This window comes from Ixodes scapularis, unplaced genomic scaffold, assembly GCF_016920785.2.
Source record: "Ixodes scapularis isolate PalLabHiFi unplaced genomic scaffold, ASM1692078v2 PGA_scaffold0__279_contigs__length_252992795, whole genome shotgun sequence".
NCBI lineage: Eukaryota > Metazoa > Arthropoda > Arachnida > Ixodida > Ixodidae > Ixodes > Ixodes scapularis.
The window spans coordinates 116,903,416-116,923,098 of record NW_024609835.1 but is presented as its reverse complement, the minus strand read 5'-3'; the positions used below and the strand labels follow the sequence as shown (position 1 = coordinate 116,923,098).

The window sequence follows — 19,683 nt, the reverse complement described above, 5'->3', positions numbered from 1 at the left end:
ACCAGCCACTCTTTGGGCGATGTTATCTGAAATCACCCAGTTGCAGTTGAGTAGTCCTAGTAGGGATGGGAACTATACATAGTGTTTGCTTTTAATTCCAACCTATATTTTTTTAAAGTACACCTCTTAGGCGCCCGTTTCCGTGTTTCGCAGCGCCAGCATCGGCGTATTAGCTCTGAATTTAGCAGGAAGATTGACGTCGAGTAATCCCGACACCAGTTCAATTTTCCGCTAAATCTAGCGGAAAAATCAGTTTTTCCTCCTGATTTAGCTGGAAAATTAATGTCACCTAATCTCAACACCAATTCATATCCCCGCTAATTTTAGCGGGGATTTGAATTGGCGTATACGTCACGTGACGTCAGTTTTCCCGCTAAATCCAGTGGAGAAACGTAATTTGTCCGCTAAATCGAGCGGCGATGCTGAATTTGTTCTTAGGTGACGTGACACCAAGTCATGTGACGTCATTTTCCTCACTTATTTTAGCGGAGAAACTGAATTGGAGGAGGAAGGAAGAGGAGGGAAGAAGGATGGGAGGGGGAGAGGATACGGAGGAAAAGGAGGGGCATACATTTCCCTCCGTACCCTCCACTCGTCTTCCTCCTCAAGAGCTCCGCTCTCATTTCACGTTACAGAGATTTGTAAACGTCTTTCCTTTTCTAAGTGGGTGAGAGGCAGGTGCTGTCTTCACGGTGGATATTAGAAGAGAACATAATCGGCATGATAAGTTGACTAATTAACTAAAGTATGTTACTTACCTTTTCAATTATTGATTTTATGTGTCGTGCTGCAATTTCAGGATTGACGGTCACTACTCTCACAGACCAGACAATTTAAAAAAATTTGGCGAAAATGTAATGATTTAGATATATAAAGTGATACATTTTTTACGTTTTTAAAACTGATTTACTTTTGCGGGCAAGAGGAAAGGCGCAAGCCCTGCCCACAATCACGCTAAGAAGAGTGACGTAGACCTTTCAGTCATGTTGCCACTTCTATCGTCGGCGAACCCATCAAGGACATGCAGCCGAGATAATGCCAAGATGAATAAAACGAATACGTCACTCTCCCAAGTGTACTCGTGGGCAGGGCATGCGGCGCTCTTTTTGTGCGCAATTTATAAATGGGACTAAAAAAACCCAAAAATTATCAGTAACATTTTTAAACAATGTTTGAAAATCATTTTAATTAGTCTGGCCTCTAATAGTAATTTGCCGTGAATACTGCAGTTGAAACCTGACCCCTAAAACCGGTGGTTAGAAATTGAACGTATTTTAGTTAATTAACCAACGCACCAGGACGATTATTGCCTCATCTAATGTATGTCGAAGCCTGATGAATACATGGTCAAGACCGGTACTCGTTTCTTACCCCCTTAAAAAAATTTGTTCGAGTTAAAATGAAACACTTTTTGTACTCATTGGTGTCAACAATTAATATTTAATATATACAAACTGAAAGAACTCCACAAAGAGTTCTTCTTGTAAATTGTGTAAACTCTGGAGCAGTAACTTCAGTTTGGCAGTAGAGAACTCATGAATCTAGGTCTGTCCGGTGCGCGGACTAGGGTATCCCAAGAACACCCTAAAAAAAGTCTGTGCGTCTACTTCCACGCACAACACTCGGAGAGCCAATCAGCGTAACTTACGAAGACAGCTCAGCGAATGACGATGCCGAAACATCTGTTTAGACCAAAAAACGCAGTCTGAGTTGTGACATTAAGCAATGCAAGCGTGACGTTTTGCATTGCTTAATGTCACAACTCAGACTGCGGTTTTTGGTCTAAACATATGTTTCCGCATCGTCATTCGCTGATCTGCCTCCGTAAGTTGCGGTGATTGGCTCTCCGAGTTTTGTGCGTGAAAGTAGATTTAAAGACATTTTTTAGAGTGACGAAGGAAAAAAATATGCATTAAACATTTACAAATAAAGCAGTTTTGTATTGGAAGTATGGAATAAAATTTTTATCATATTGATTAGTAACTGGAAGTCACTTCGGGAAATCGGCCACAACATTCTTCCTTCTCCTCCTTGTAACAACCCCTTCTCTCCACTGGTTTTCAGTTACATTACTTGAACTATATATTGTGTCTGCGCGAAAATTGCTTCGAATCGAAAAGCGTAGCGACATTCTTAGCTTGCACGTTGCAAACGAAGCTGCCAGTGTGTTGCGACTTCAATTTCAAATGTGAAAGCTATAAATGAAGCAGCGCTATTCGATTGAACCATTAATTACTCAACCTGCGGTAAAATTGCCTCAAAGAGGCCTTTTCTAATCAAAATGAAAACGCTTTTGCAAAACAATTTCTGAAAATACGATAATAATTAATAACTAATTTCTTATTGCTCTTAGCTTAATTATCCCAGTGTATATTTCCTGCATGCTATAGCTTCGAGAGAAAAAAACGGTTTTAATACTAATCATAGTTATTTGTTTAATGAACTTCTTTAAACAGCGAGGTGGTAATTTGGGCCAGTTGGTTCATATTAAAAAACAAAACAAACAAACAAACAAACAAACAAACAAACAAACAAACAGCACCGAATAAACGCGGAGAAGAAAAAGATGGATTAGTTAAATACCGCACACAAAATGAGGAAGCTTCGGTGAAAGTTCTCTGTGTCGAACAACCAGCGTTAATCAGCGTAAGCGATCAGTTAGGCTAAAAAAATCTTTTTGATACTACCGATGAAGTTTTCACGGTATATATTTTTCGTTTTGTTTATAGCCGGCTCTTTTCACAACCGCACAGATAATTTCCTGCTGCACACATTCAGCGACCTTGAACGGCAACCCCAGTTCAGCCTTCTTTCCATTCTTCTAAAAGAGTCAAGCCTGAAATAAAAAAAAAAAGAAGAGACAAACAGCTCCTTCCCTGCTCCAGGCGTCCAATATAGCGACCATGTCCATCGCGATCGGCGTACGGCGGCTAAGCCGCTAAGCTTCCGAAGGCCGAAACAGGCCGAGTCAGCCTCGTTACCCAGCCGCCTTTCCAATTATAGGTGGCAGCGCGATCGCGACGGCGAACGAGGCGCTAGATTGAGCGAAGCCATACTTGAGATGCTATCTACCCGTGAGTATGCCATCCATGGTCTTTCTAGCGCAGCCACTCTTTCAATGAAATCGACGTGGGGCATCGACGAAGAGTTCGATGACCCGACGATCGATTCATAGCGGTAGCGTCGGCAAAGGGCGTCAGAGGTAAAGATTAACCGAACGTACCTGCATCAAGACCTCCATGGCTGCACCGGAATCACAATACAGCTGTGCACTCACAAACAAGAGAGCGGAGTAGCGGCACTATTTGAAGCGGTTATCGTGAGGGGGTTCTTTCTGGACGGTTGAGGCGCACAAATCTTCACCGTTGAGAGTCGTTCGAATCGCTTACGCAAAACACTGCACCTGGACGTAGCAGTTACAGCGACCTTCAGCGCGGACAGAGGTGCTTATCCGACGATGACCAAGCTGCACACTGGAAGCGAATTCCTCGTTAGAGGCATGCTCAGTACTTGCGCAGGGGGGTACTAAAAACCAGCTATGGTTTTGGATGAAAGGTAATTTCGGGTCTCGCACCACCCAAACGATCCGGGAAGCCTAGCGTTTTTGCGAAGGGGCGAGTTTGTCTCACTGCCGGGTCGGCGGAGGGGGCGGAGGACGGAGGAGGTTGACGGGAAGGATGAAGCGAAATGGCGGCGGCTCATGACTCTTCGTTTATTTCTTTTCCTCTTCCTTTCGTAATCTTTTAGCTTGGTTTCCCGTCAGTCCTGGAGTTCGTCCAGAAGTCTTTAAAAAGCCGCCAAACCTCCCCCGGTGGCATCTTCCTCCCCCTCCTCCTGTCGTTGCCGAAGGTTTCTTTTCAAGTCCTAGAAAATATTTGGGTCCCTCCTCGGGGAGTCTCCGCCGGAATCGCCGCTTTTAGTTCCAAAGGGTGGCGTTTGCGTTGGCGAGAGCTTTTCACCAGGACGGGAAGGCAGGGTTCGAGCTTCAGGGTCAATGTCTGCGCGGAGGTTTGTTGTTTTTGAGGAAGGGATGTTTGTTTGGATCACATTTCTCCGTCGACGTGTGAACTTCTAACGGCGAGGCTTTGAGATTCCGGGTGGAACGATAGACCGATGGATAGATGGATGGATCCAGATCCAATCACGAGCCAATTAGACATTACGTGGTATTTTACTTCAATGCACGTATTGGTGCCCTGGTCTCGGATCACTGATGTAAATGGGTGGACAGTGCTTCGTATTGAGCTATGAGTGACTCAACAATTTTTTATTGCCAAGAAAGCCACGACGTAATGGCTCTTTGTGGTGCCAAAGCTTTAAAAATGACACAGCGTTTTTGGATTCGGAGCATTATTTGTTCAAACCGGATCAATGCTAAGCGTGTCATAGTTTAGCGTGGAACGTGATTGGACGTGGCGGCCGGTGGCTTTGGCCTTTAGTCCATCGTAGAATGAGACGAAGTATACCGCTATATTTGAACCAAGACTGAGTGTTCGGCAATCTGGAGTTTACTTTGAATTAAAAAAACAAAAAAAAACATTTGTATATTTTTTTTTCGAAAACACATTGTACTTCAGTTTTAAATTTTGTAACACGGACACACACACCTATAAAGTTATTTCTGTATAATGTTGTCGAAGTTTCATTTTATCGAAGAACCTAAAACCCTTTTCAGTCTACTGTTTTGGTTGTTGGGATTATGATGCGTTGTAATAAATAAGAACGAGTATATCTAGAGCTGCTTCGCAATTGCTACGTCCCTGCGAACGAAAAAACGAAAACACGAATAAAATACTGACTAAAAATTATTTGCAAGCTCGAGTAAACTCCAGACGCTTACCTGTTACATCCCTTTTATTGCGGGGTATCTATACTTGGCAATTCACATTTGGCATACCAGTTGGATACTCATTCTTTGTGGAACACCGTTCAAACAAAATGTCTGCCGGTTTTCTTGTGAGTTCCTTAAAGCGCTGATACAATTTTGCTGAATCACGAACAGCATCCGCCAGAAAGAGAGCGGTTTATTATCTATGCGGAAAGCCTTCAACAACCACGGCATTATTAGACACTTTTATTCTAGGCATTGTTCGTCATAAACATCCAAGCACCGGTCTCGAGCAAAAATTTACAAAACGCATCTGCTTCCAGTTTGTACAAGCCATTACCTTTATTTATCTTTAAAGCGGAAGAACCACTCAGTTATTTTAGCCTGTGCGGCCGGGGTTGAAATGTAAGCTTGACGTTTTGCATTGCTCAGTGTCACAACTCAGACTGCGTTTTTTGGTCTAAACATACGTTTCCGCATCGTCATTCGCTGAGCTGTCTCCGTAAGTTGCGGTGATTGGCTCTCCGAGTGTTGTGCGGGAGGCAGACAAACGGGCTTTTTCTAGAGTGTAAGCTGTCTAATGTGTTGTCGCTCATACACTCTAAAAAAAGTTTGTGCGTCCACTTTCCCGCACAACGCTCGGGCAGCCAATCACCGCAACCTACGGACGCAGCTCAGCGAATGAAAATGCCGAAACATGTGTTTAGACCAAAAAACGCAGTCTGAGTTGTGACATTAATCAATGCAAAACGTCACGCTTGTATTTCCTAATGTCACAGCTCAGACTGCGTTTTTTGGTCTAAACATATGTTTCGGCATTGTCATTCGCTGAGCTGCCTCTGAAAGTTGCGGTGATTGGCTCTCCGAGTGTTGTGCGGGAGGCCGACTCACGGGCTTTTTTTAGAGCGTAAGTTGCCTAACGTGTTGTCGCTCATACACTCTAAAAAAAGTTTTTGCGTCTACTTTCACGCACAACACTCGGTGAACCAATCACCGCAACTTACGGACGCAGCTCAGCGAATGACAATGCCGAAACACATGTTTAGACCAAAAAACGCAGTCTGAGTTGTGACATTAATCAATGCAAAACGTCACGCTTGCATTGCTTAATGTAACAGCTCAGACTGCGTTTTTTTGGTCTAAACATATGTTTCGGCATTGTTATTCGCTGAGCTGCCTCTAAAAGTTGCGGTGATTGGCTCTCCGAGTGTTGTGCGGGAGGCAGACTCACGGGCTTTTTTTAGAGCGTGAGCTGTCTAATGTGTTGTCGCTCATATACTCTAAAAAAAGTTTGTGCGTCTACATTCACGCACCACACTCGGTGAACCAATCACCCCAACTTACGGACGCAGCTCAGCGAATGACAATGCCGAAGCATATGTTTAAACCAAAAAACGTAGTCTGAGTTGTAACATTAATCAATGCAAAACGGCACGCTTGCATTGCCTAATGTCACAGCTCAGACTGCGTTTTTTGGTCTAAACATATGTTTCGGCATTGTCATTCACTGAGCTGCCTCTGAAAGTTGCGGTGATTGGCTCTCCGAGTGTTGTGCGGGAGGCAGACTCACGGGCTTTGTTTAGAGCGTAAGCTGTCTAATGTGTTGTCGCTCATACACTCTAAAAAAAGTTTGTGCGTCTACTTTCACGCACAACACTCGGTGAACCAATCACCGCAACTTACGGACGCAGCTCAGCGAATGACAATGCCGAAACATATGTTTAGACCGAAAAACGCGGTCTGAGTTGTGACATTAATCAATGCAAAACGTCACGCTTGCATTGCTTAATGTCACAGCTCAGACTGCGTTTTTTGGTCTAAACATATGTTTCGGCATTGTCATTCGCTGAGCTGCTTCTGTAAATTGCGGTGATTGGCTCTCCAAGTGTTGTGCGGGAAAGCAGACGCACGGGCTATTTTTAGAGTGTACCGGGGCTTCCAACGAGAACGCCATTGGTTGTCGCCTTGGTCACACAATCGCTTACAGCAGCCAATGGGAGTGGAGGGGGCCACCTGCGAAGGAGACAGCGTTATGGCGGTGACACCAAATTCTTTGCTAGGGAGAATACATTACACTCCGCTAACTTCCATTAGACAGCACAAATAGAGCGCGAAATACTCCCCTACCGGTGCGGGTAGCTCGCGTTCGAGAAAACGCATGCACGTGGTGCTATCCACGCTCTCGCGCGGTCGTACAGTGCCGACTAACCGCTCATTGACACTGGCAGCGGATCCGCGTTCGCAACCGCTTTGCGAACGCGGATCCGCTTCCAGTGTGAATGAGCGGTTAGAGAGCCACCACCTGCGCACTGGGATAACAAGTTTGCCAAGAAAGCAAAGACGGCTGTCTCGACTGGCGCTAGAGATGCCCCACGATTATTGATGGCGTGAGCTACCTTTCTCGAGTTAAAGGGAAAACTCCCGAGGCTGCGGCGCATCCTGCCGTTCCAACAGCCCAAAGCCTGTTCAAAGTCAAGTCCGCTGGATTTTTTTTCAAATTTAAATGTGTTCCATTTGTAGAGTATTTGGTGACGCTATATATTGTTCTTTCGGTGGCAACGCTTTCGTGTCTCGTTTTCGGATCTCGCTTTTGCGTCTTACGTTCTTACTTAGTTAACATCATCGGTCTTACATTAAAACTGTAGGCAGACAACGCCCAGAAACAGCCGGATGCTGTTTTTCGACGACAGAAGGACTTTGCGAAGACGCGAGAGCTCGCCTTGTTTCCCGCAGTTAAACACAAAACTCGGTGTTGTTTTTTTTTGCAGTTCTTTAGCTCCTCCCTCTCCCACATGGGAACAAGGCCAGGGCTCTGCTCAAACGTCCAACACATGGCAGACACGCCACGCCGCAAACGCAATCCTGAAAAACACAAACGCCCTGCCAAACTCACCGTTTTTGCTTACGCGAGAAAAAATGTTTACCCAAGTCTGACGCAACTCAACGCTGGGAAGAATTTGGTTGCACTCGAGTGCCGCTTTGTTTCGGCGCCGGTCGGACATGACTGCCGCTACTCTTTCAACATCCTTGTGTCTTCGTTCTTGGCCTCGTCTCGTTCCCGCGCTTTTTGATGTGTCTTGGGACTCCTGCCCTCCAGACGCCCGACGTGGACTGGTCCAGTTGACAACGAGGCCGACACTTCTTCGTCGAACAATTCTTGCCCCCAAGTTTCGCAAATGCAATTTGTTTGTGCCAAGGACTGTCGCACTGGTGGAGTGACAGTTTGATGTTCTTGTTGGTGGTTCGGTGTTCTTGTCAGTGTAATTTTGGAAGAGAGAAACGTTCTCTGAGCAGATGGGACTACAAAAAGTTCTGACGCTTTAACCACGACTCGTGATCACCGCTTCTTAACCCTTTTCGTGTATTGCGCCGTGACCAAGGTAGTTTCCTCTGTATTCGTGCAATGTTAAATGGAGAGCTATGAATCAGGTTTTGCATTTCTCACACATTGTATGAATCTAACATACTGTAAAAAAACTGAGTCAGATTCAAACTAGGGCTGGGCAACTGATCGATTAACCTTCCGTTTAATCGATTAAGGCTTTAATCGCGATCAAACTTTTTAACCGGTTAATCGGTTTTTCAATCGGCACTCAAAAAGAACTGGACGCACGCGTGGCTCTATCCTGGACGACCTGCCCGAACTAGGAGTGACTCATGCCCCCCCCCCCCCCCCTCCCCCCTTAAGGAACACGCTGCGTGGCGTGGATCCGTTCGTTCTGTCCCGAGCAATTTTCCGTTCCCAGCAAGGTGCTATGAGCAAGGTTCAATTCTCGCGCTCGAAAAGCATCACGTGTTCGAGGATATACATTACAGTTCTGCCGAGGCCAGAAGAAAAAGCCGGGCCCGCTATTGATCCCCGCGCGACCGCGAAACTTCACGTGTTGAGGATCTATTACACATCCTGCCCAGGCAAGACAAACAAGCAGAAACACAAGCTGGGAAGCTAACAACGCCATGGTTATTTCTTCCAGTATTCGGCCCGCAAAAATGTATGAGTTCACGAGTGTGAAAGGCAATCTCACTGGAAAGTTTGGGTTTAAAGTAAACTCCAGGGGTGAAGTTTTTAACTCAAAGGAAGTCCATTGCAACATCTGCAAAAAGTCGTTTTCGTACAGTGTCACCTACGAGCAAACCACCCATGTACTCCGCTGCAGCAAGGACCATCCGCCAAAACGCAGACAACAATCAACGCCTTCTCATCGAGGCCCCTTTCTCTGAAAAAAGAAGAAAGCATCGCCCAAGCCCTGACTTCTTGTCTTCCTGTCGGAAAGTGCGGAGAAACTTCTTTGCCCTCGGAGCTGGAGCAAAAATATTTGAATCTTTGAATCGTTGAACTATATGTATCCTGAATTCTAAATGTCCTTTGCGCCGTGTAACAGAGATCAAAATAAGTCTTCAAATGCAGGACGAGTTGTTGCATTCAATTTTAATATATTATTTATAAAAATCGACGCAACCCATTAATCGATTAATTAATCGATTAAAGGGTGGCGATTAATCGGGATAACATTTTTAATCGACGCCCAGCCCTAATTCAAACACTGCTTAAGAAATGCAGTAAGAATAACGATAATGCATGAAAGTCGAGCAACATTACCTTTTTAGTCTCTAAATGAATTCCCGTTTTGAAGACTGCTAATTAACAAAATGTTGAACGAAAACCAGTGCTAGAGGTTGAGCGCCAATATGATATTGAAGGGCATCGCATGGTCATATAAGCAAGGAATTCTTTTTGATTCAGAGCTCAACTGCGAAGCCGTGCCATCGTTTGCAAACGGCCTTCAATATCGCAACCGAAAAGAAGCGACAGCAAGAACGTCAATTGTCGCCTTCTATGGGATTGCCTTTTGTCATAGTTGTGGATTAGATATTTGGGCCAGATACCCGAGGAACACACGCCTCCTTTCCTTTGCACTGCTATTTATTTACTCTCGTTTGGCACGGCTATAGCTGCAAAAAACACCAGATTGTTGGTTTCTTTGTTTCAGACGTTCAATATTGATTTTCTTCACCTCCTTGATCTCAAGTCAGAGAATGGGGGTGATGGGGAAGATTAGAGGCTGAAACATACTAGAAGAGCTGACGAATGTCGGCCACCCGAATGATATTCAAGAGGGACCCGAACGTCGCCTCCCTGTCTTCCTGTTAGTCTTTCGGACATGTCCATTCTTGGTTAGTCTAGAGTTTGGAAGTAGAAAAAGGTGAGACACTATCAAAGTTTAGACCGTTCTTACCCTCCACGAAAAAAGTGTTCGCAATATTTTTTCAGTGAGAGTTCAACAGCGAAGTCAACACGAACACAGAGATCGTGGTGGTTTCTGCGTGTCCGACTGCACAATAAATTTAAACAAAACTGTGGGCTTATCGAAGCAGCCTGATAATGCTCTAAAGTGCAACCGAGTGTCAGTATGATGTCTAACGACACGTAGTAAACTAATATAGTTATGAAATGCGCTCTTTTGAGATACGGCAATAACTCGATTTGTCATATAGAGCGCAGAAATTATGTTCTTTTCGACGCGCATCCTTTGAATTCGACGGCGGTGACGTATATGTCGCTTACAGACGTGCGCTTTTCCTAGTTGCCGGTGCGCCAAATATTTGAGGCCGAAATATTTTAGGCGTGTACTCCGAGTGTGTATTGGACATGAGTGATACACGACCGCACGCCGGTACGACGCTCATCCAGATCGAAACGGCTGGGTGTTGGGATTGAACACAGGATCCCTGGGCTATAGGGTCGAAGACAGACAGTGCAGTTCTGTCAACTAACAACCGCCATTTACTGATGCCACCCTCAATGTGTGAGCCCTACACTTCCCTGACTGAAAAACCTCAGGAAAAGATAAAAATACTTTGGAGGAAAGAAGACACCTGGGAGGAAGAAGAGCCCCGTAAACAAAAAGATAAAAACAACAACAACAACACAGGGGCGTAAAAGAACCATAAAAGTTAAAAAAATTTGTTCTTTCTGTTTTCGTTCGAACATGTTTTAGTCGTTCGCGTCTTTTAAATCATCTTTACCAACCCGCTCTGAGTTCATTTTCGAAAAATATGGCGGAGTGTTGCCGTCGTTGCCGCTTGTAACTGCGGGACACACGATTGAACCAGGGTTCCAAGCCATTCATGCGGGTCGAACCGCGTGAGAGCACAAACGGATAAACGCTGGACGCCGGTAGGTTTTGAATGCGAAGGTGGGAAATATTTACTTTTCAGCAAGATCGAGATACACGGTCCGCGGAAAAAGCGCAAACCCGGCCGACACGCTGCTGTCGCATTGAATGAGGTCGGAGCGGGCGGCGCGTCTCTTTCTACAAGGCGTCGTGCCGAGCAGGGTGTCGAACCGAAATGTTTTTCGTTCCAGTTTTCGTTCCGGTTCAGGGAAAACGGTTCAGCTCCGGTTCAACTCCGGAGTGAAAGAATAAAGGTTCAAACCGGTTTGAACCGGTTCGTACTCATATGCTACAAAAAGAATTGACGACAGCAAAAGATAAACTATGCATATTTTATAAAAGTGTTACATATAGATAGCAAAGTCTCACATTACCGTGTGAATCGAACGAGCTAGTGCTGGAACACCATGGGACGTGGGTGAAAGCGCAGTTCAATGTCAGGCAGCTGAGCGAAGAATGCATATCCGGGGAAAGACGGCACCTCTTAGACGTTAGAATGAACTTCAGTGCAGAAAATGCTCGCGCCACGATGACCTGGGTCGCAGGCACTCCCAGGGCTACTTGCGCCAATGGGTAGAGTTCTGGATGGCGTTCCCTTCTCTCCTCCCAAAACTGTAACACGTTAGCGTCCCTTGAAAGCCGCGGCTCCTTGTCTAGCAATGCTCAGAAGAGCTGTGCGCCTTGATGTTTGTGTTTCTGAGGAGAAAACGTTTTGGTCCTTGCAGCCTTTGCTACCAGAGATCGAAGCTGTTTTTCTGTTTTCTGTAGCTGTAGCTGCTGATTGGGTCCCCCCTCCCCTTCCCGGTGCTAGGCTTTAATTTCGGTCAGTTTATAAAATCCGCTCAGTTATTTTAAAAGCAGATTAGATGCGCCCCAGTATGGCAACTAGTGCAGGTTCTAAAATATCCATCGGCCTTTGTATTACTTTTAATATCCTATCAGTTGTACAAGGAAATCAAAGCGTTTTAAGTAAATTGCACACAGCTTTAAAAAATTGAAGACGAGAAACACCAAACAGAGCGTAAACTAAATGCCAAAAAAATAAAGAAGAAACAAGAACAAAGAGAGATATAGACAACACTAGGCGTGGTGTCCATATCTCTCTTCGTACCTTTTTTTTTTTTTTTTCATTTAGTTCGAGATGAAAAGCGAACTAGCCCAACTCACCGACAGCAGACTGAATAATTGGTCACCTTTGCTGACGTACGAAATGGGTATGTCCTAGTGTTCTATTTTCTTTGATAAGTCATTTCCGGTCCCCGAGAAAAGGTTGGAACGAGTGTGGGCATTAGTTAAAGAAATATATAAGACCAGAAAACCAGTAGAATTTATGGTTACCGTGCTCATTTCGTTTGAGTTTTCGAGACGAACTTAATAAATTATGAAGACGAGCGTTATGTGAAAACCTGATAATGGAACGTTACAGAACTTTTCGCTACCAATTTCTTGCGCTTTTTGACTTCCCACATGAGCAAAACACCGCAAAAAGAATTGATCAGCTTTGCCCAGGAACGAAAAAAAGAAGACACTTATTTCGGTCCAATTCAACTCCGGTTTGCCAGAAAATATTTTTTCTTTTATTTGTTGGTTTACTTTTCAGGTTACTGTGTTTTTCGCCACGCACTTTTCACGCAACCTGAGTTTGTGTATGAACCAGGGTGTAAGATAGACAGATGGGGAAACGGCCCATAGAAGCCTACCGCTGCGCCGTGACCGGATTGTGTACTCGTCTGCTTGCGGGTACCCCCGATTTGCGACAGATGGCGCTGCGGCGAGAAGAAAAAAATTGAAATCGAATTTGCGTGGAACTTTATGGGAGAGTGCGCAAAATAAACCGAGAGCACGACAGTCCTCCATTGAAAATCCACGAGAAACCATCTCCGTCAGTTTAGCCGGTCGTCACCGGTCGCCCACCCGGAGTGAGAGTTCGTGGTGCTCTACATAGATGGCGCCACAGAAAAAGAGAAAACCGAGGGGGACACAATCCGGTCGCTCATTCAGCTCTCGTTTCCCCACCTGTCTATCTTACACCCTGGTATGAACCGAAAACCGCATGGAAAACATATCGGTTCCGCTCCGGAGCGAGAAAAATTATTTCGTTCCGAGCCAACTCCGTTTCGCGCGAAAATAACGTTTTTTTCCGGTTCTCGGTTCACGGTTCGGGTTCGGTTCAATACCCTGGTGCCGAGGCCACCGATGGTGAGGCTGCCAAACAGCTGTCAACCATAGAGCTATTATAACGTACGCTGGAGGTTTACCTCGCGCTAGCGTCTATGCGACTTCCGGGACGGAAATTGAAGCAGTCAGCAACCCGTCTGCTTTTGCGGTGTTCCTGTGCATTCCTCTGGGAAAACGTTCATGCATTTTGTCTCTTCGCCGGGCAATAACATGAATAATTTTTGTCATTTGGGTCGTACAAAATAGTGTGTATATTTCTTAAATTGTAAAAGTGTACTTGCTTTAGTTACAGCATTTTTCTTTGTCAGTGAACGATGTTAAACTGCGCTATATTTCAGGCCCGACTCTGTGTTCCACAGAAGGTGTGTGAAGAAGAGCGACGAATCTAAGCAAAATAACAGTCGAAATGAATGTAGAGTGCGTTTAAGGTTAACCAGCATTGCGGTGAACCTGTTATATATTGCTAATATGCCAGCACTGTGCCATATATGAAAATGACCTCGTCGTGCATATTTACGAACTGTTAAAAAACATTCAAAACGTAAAGAATAAAGTATGTAGGCTATGAATGTTGTATATTCTTTATTATTTCCTACACCGCGCCGTTTTTATGAGGCATCTGTTTTCTGGCTTCTCCCTGTTTGAAATATTTCGATCGTGCGGCGATTCTTTGGACGCAGAACGAGCATTTTTACTGCACGAGCAGATATAATAATGCAAGGCTTATTTATTGCAAATCGAACTATATTAAATTAAATTCATTTTATTTACTCTCACGACGGAGGCAGGAGAAAAAGCTGCCGAAGCGCAGCTTGACAAAGCCCCTGTCCCCTTCGGGCAGATCGGTTAGCGGGATATAATTACATTATTTGAAACAGAAAAAGGACATCTTTGCACCACACCGCGAAAGGCGTTATTAGGAGGGAATATTACACGCAATGTATTCAAATTTAAATTTTGAATGCAGACACCGGGCACCCTGTTCTTTGAAAATTATAATACTGTTGGAAGTGTGTGCTGAATCATCCGAAGCCCGTTATTAGTTCGTAGACGTGGTACTCTCAAGGATCCGGCGCTGTGCATATCGCCTGCAATATTTTTGTTAGTTAATTTGGAATATGCCGTAATGGATAATTAGGAAATTTAAGTAATGCCACGTACATTGTTGCGAGCTTATATTAAAATAAACTTTGATCTTCATTACGTTATGTTTACAGAAAAGAGGTTCATTACCAACGTAATACGACTCATTAGCTACGATGCGAATTGCTTTTTTTCGGTAGCAAAAACAATTTATTAAAGTTAGTACTTGTCATACTTTCCCAAACTAGATGCCAGTATGATTTACGAGAAATAAATAATGTATCATAAATTAAAAGTTTTACACGAACTGGCAATATGTAGCGATGCTTATATAAAACACCTATGATACTCGAGTGTTTGAGAGTAAGATTTTGAACATGCGGGTCCCATAACATATGTTCGTGAAAAATCATGCTTGATGTTTTAACACTAGCTACAAATTCAAACTCCGAGGAATTCGTCATTAATTTTGTGGTGGCATTACACATTGCACCTTTCGGTTTGAAGATTATTTCATTTGTTTTACTTTCATTTATTCTTAGGGAATTGGAAACAGTCCACCAACTAAGTTTTTCTAAGCATAAGTTTGCATTGCAATTAAACTATCCACGCATTTTTCTGAAAAAAAATACTGGTATTATCTGCCTGGTATCATCTGCATAAATGACGAATGAGGCATTACTTGTGATAGTAACTACATCATTTATAAATAGGTTAAACAGCAATGGCCCCGAGACACTACCTTGAGGTACTCCTGTCCGAACTGCTTTCAACATAGAAGAATATCCGTTTATTTCAACTTTTTGCCACCGGAAGCTGAAGTAGCTTTCTATTAGAGGCAGGGAATGCTTTCGAATTGCACAACAATATAGTTTTTCTAACAAACCTTTATGGCTTAGCCGGTCAAAGGCTTTAGAAAAATCAATAAATATTCCTAAAGTTAGACACTTGTTTTCGATATTGTTTAAGATAATTTCTTTTTGATGTATAAGAGCCAGTTCAGCAAAGCGACCTTTTTGAAAACCTTACTGAAATTCCGTAAGTAGCATACTTTTTCACAAAAAAATATTAATCCTGAAATGAATAACTTTCTTTAAGCCCTTGAAAAAAAAAGGTCAATATTGAGGTTAAAAAGGTTTTTGAGGTTTAAAAATACCGAGTGTACATCGCTCTCGTCGGCAGGAAACAGAAAACAGTTTTTCAAAATTCCTTCAGTTAAACAGGGGGAGCCGCTTGTTTCCGCAGGGAAAATTAAATTTGACCGTAATAAGACCTGCATAGAAGAAATATTTTTCCCGCAACAGAATCATATATATAATTGCCTTGCTTCGATACTCGGAACAAATTGGGTCTACAAACTGGACATCGCACTCATATATCAAAACAGACACAAAAATAGAATACCCTCATTAGGTTCACTAGGATTGAAGTGCTATCGAAAATTGAGTAGCCGTTGGCTTCCTGGAGGCTGGAATAAACTCTGTCTGACCTAAGAAGCTCGCAAACGAAGATATATTATCTCTCGGCCAAATAACCTCGTTCCTAAATGGAGCTACGCTACCGTAGCGAAACTTAAAAGCGAAGGATCACAGACTCTAAGGAAATCAACGAAATAAGCATCGATTTAGAGTAACGTTCATCCCACCATTGTGATGAGTAGGAGCAACGTTGCTTGTTTTCGCCGGCTTCGCCAACGTGCCTGATAACACAAAACAAACAAAAAGATAGCGGGAAGAGCTTTTTGTCCTCCCGCTTGCTAGAAACGTCTGTGGGAAATAATATCCAAATTTACCAGAGCGTCTTGCCAACGCACCTAAAACACAAAAAAGTAGTGCTCCAGACAAGAAAATGGTGGCACCCACAAGCCGCCAGCACGTCAAGGAATGTCCCATGGCGCGAATAGACGAATGATCGTTGATAGTGGAGAAACCGAGTGACGATAATCTCAATGCAAGAAGTTAGACGTGACTGTTCTAAGTTTTTTGATAACACAGGACAGTTATAGTTCTCGAAAGCGACAAGCTCAGGAAACATGGCGGTATTGGCGATTCCAGTGAAATCGACGCCGCGTAGCGGCACCGCCGAGAAGCTCAAGAGTGGAGGTCGCTTCGACTCTGTCGCCTGCTATCAATGCTTGGTTCTCATAAGGAGCATAGAAACAAACATCGTTTCCAGTAATTATCTTAATGTTTTCGCCATGTTATTCCTACGCAGAATAGAAGAAGGTTTCTACTGTCGAAAAATTGCTTTGCTTTCATATGCAACACCGATTTTACGCTTCAGCCGAAGGCGTTTATTGTGGTCATCGTGCTGAGCGATGAAAACGACCTCCTTTCGTCCGCCATTTCGCCTGACCAGCGCACCCCCTATAGTTTGCTGGAGACGCGAATAATCAGGATAAATATATTAGGTTGTCTATAAGCGAGGAGAAGTAACTAATAACAGGGGTGTTTCAGGATCATACCAGCGAATTTCGTTTTTCTAGAATGAGCCTAAGGAACGTTGCTCAATAGCAGTTTATAATCCTCTATAAGCGTTCACTCTCGAAAGAGTGATATTATTTTTAACCATAGTCTTTTTAAATATTACAGTCGCGTTGTTGCATGCAGAAATCGCTGTTTGAAATTTCAGTAACCGATGGAACAAAAGATAAATTTACATGATTACGAAGGAATTTTGCTAGCGCATTTCTACTAAGCGGTCAAGAAAGTTGCCTAGATTCCTTCGATTTAATTCCAGCAGACTTAACGCTTGTGCCAAATGCTCGAGCTTGCCTGTTGCAGTGCAAGAAATTTTCGAATAATACGAAAAAAAAAAAAAAAGGATTAGCGGTGACGGGAATTAAAAGAAGGGTATATGAAATAAACAGATGATTCCTTAGAGATAACGTTATCAATCACCCATTAAAGTGTTCATTACCGAATTAATTGCCTTCAGCTTAACTGAATTCTGAAATAATCGTCTTTCCTGGCAGTTTGAAATCCCCATTTGCGATTTTTTCCCTGTCGTCATAATGTGGAATAGCTGTTAGAATTCCCAAAACTAAATTCTGCGGAGCATTATTTTCTAACGAATTTAAGCCTAGAGGAGACAGCAAAACCGATACTATATGCGAATTCGCGTGGCTATTTCTGCGTTCTCTCGAGCGCTCTTTCCAGAGCGCGATGAGATCTGGTGGCGCGAAGGGAGTGCGGTGGCCTGATCAGCTGGTTTATTCCGAGGGCGCCCCTCCCTCTCAGAGCCGCTCCCTAAAGGCCCGTTCACACTCTTGCGACCGAGTACGACCGAGTACGACTGAGAGAGACGAGGATCTCTTAAAACTTCTTAAATGTTTTTAGAATGAGGGAACACACTGGTATTGTGGCGCCATCTATGCGGTGACCCTGGAACTGCATTTCACAAGAGCGAAGGTTTTGCGGGATTTCCGAGGTCAAATGTGCGTAATAACCATAGAAAGGCTCGTTTATAACATTGACAAAAGTTTTTCGAGCCAAGAAAGAAAGGATAATGCGCGAGAAATAAAAAAAATATGCCGGACCGCCGAGTTTACACTGCTTCCCAATAGATGGTGCCAGTGTGTTCTCTGGTTGAAGAAGTTTTAAGGAACCTAGGTTTAAGAGGTCGCAAGAGTGTGAACGGGCCTTAACGCTCCGTCTCTAGGTATCGGAGAGCGGAGCGGCGCAGGTGTCACTTGGTACTTGGACGGGCATCTCGTGGTTTTGTTTACGATGGCTGGTAGTAGTCCGTGGTAGTCTGCGGTGTCCGACATGACGGAGGTGGATATCTGATCATGCAAAGTGCTTGTGCGTTCGACAGTGCGAGGATTACAACGTACGGGACGGCATGCGCTTGTGACCGTGACAGGAAAACTCGACGTGGGAAATATTCCCAGTAATTTTACGAGATCGTTCATCTCATAGGGGTGCACCCGCTAAGCCTATCCGATGAAGAAACAGCTCGCAGAGCTAGCCGCTGTTTTACCGGGTTTTGCGGACGCTTCAATACATTTTTAAATTAGATAAAAGTGCGCTCAAAGGTTTTTGTTGTAAAACAAAGGGAGAGCCGACTGTAATGCACTTTGACTTATGTCACGTTGCTATACGTGCTCTCTCCTGTGGGGGATGCGTGCAGGATATTCCGCTGTGGAAAAAGTACGGTTTATTAACCATTTGATATATGCCTGTTCTGCCGTACTTATAACAGCTGTCGCAGCGCGTTCACTGTCGAAAACGCGATGAGTTGACAACTGTTTCTAAACATTGGCTTTAGTTCCGTTTTGCAAAAATCCATTCAAACGCTGCTGATTTTTTTTTTTTTTTTTTACGTGCTGATGCGTAGTACAGCGTATAGTTCGTTACAGCCGTTATTTCATCACGTTGCGAGCGTAAAGTTTGCTCAATCGTCTATTGTACGCTGTAAAATATTTTTTTATACATTGCCATTGTCAAGGCGTTTTACTTCCGTGACTGGTCCGAGAATGTCAGAGCGCTCTAAACCTAGCAGTTGTGATCGACTGAAAAGGATCTCGAGTATCTCTGGCGGCGAGGAGGGAGTGATTCGTTGAATAAAGGTCAGAGGAGAGAGGCGAACACCCCAATTCTCCATAAGAACCAAAAGAGTGACAGAACAGCCACCTGGAAGTGACGTCAGCGTTCGCCACGGACGCCGGTAGTGAGTTATTCTGAGCTAATCTTACAGCGTCGTGCTATATAAGGGTCATGTGGTCGTTGAACATCGCGCTCTAATCCGATGTCTCCTCAGGCGTGCAGATTTAAGTGTTTTCTCCCCCTTAATGTTGTTTTTTAATTTTTATTTTACCATACATCACAGCTTAGCCGACTCTAGGAGCCGATGGAGCCAGTCAAACAGTGGTGAAGCACCACGTCACTGCCTTTGTAATTTTTCTGTGAGTGCGTTGCCGCTCTCTAATGCAATTAACCAAGCGTAGAAAGCGTTTAGTTATATCGATTAATTGTTTATTGCGATATAAAAACAGAGGGAGAGCCTCGGTCGACCTAGAAGAACACTCCACACAATGGTCAATGTACCGAAGCGCGTGAAGCGTTAGACGAAGTTTTAATTTTGTAAACGCCAACCCTAAAAAAAAATTAAGAAAAAAAAAGGACGTCTGTTTTTCCTTGTGAGATCGGAAGAATGGTTCATTTGTATTGAGCGTCGTATTGACATCGTTGCTCTTTGAAAATTTAAAAATGGAAGGGGAGCGGAACATTTTTTGCAGTTTTATGTTGCAACAAAATGCAATTGGCATTTCGTAACTGAAGGGTGTTCCAAGGTTCATAGGATCGTTCCAAGCCGCCGGCCAAGGCTACACCTTGCCCATGTGTTCTACGCTGGACAAGTCGGAAGCCACCATGGTCACTGCCTTCCGAAAAACTCATCTCGAAAAGAATGCAACGC

The 19,683-nt window shown here is 44.0% G+C and overlaps 1 protein-coding gene across 1 annotated transcript in view; it reads right to left on the bottom strand.

Moving 5' to 3' along the window:
- LOC8050849 (tropomodulin) overlaps positions 1 to 3,707 on the bottom strand; it is a 131,641-nt gene extending 127,934 nt beyond the window's left edge. The window contains exon 1 of the mRNA XM_040498908.2: positions 3,224 to 3,707. Coding sequence (XP_040354842.1) covers positions 3,224 to 3,241 — 18 coding nt within the window. The 5' untranslated portion in view covers positions 3,242 to 3,707. The remainder of the gene's footprint in view (positions 1 to 3,223) is intronic.
- Between the last annotated feature and the right edge of the window lie 15,976 nt (positions 3,708 to 19,683).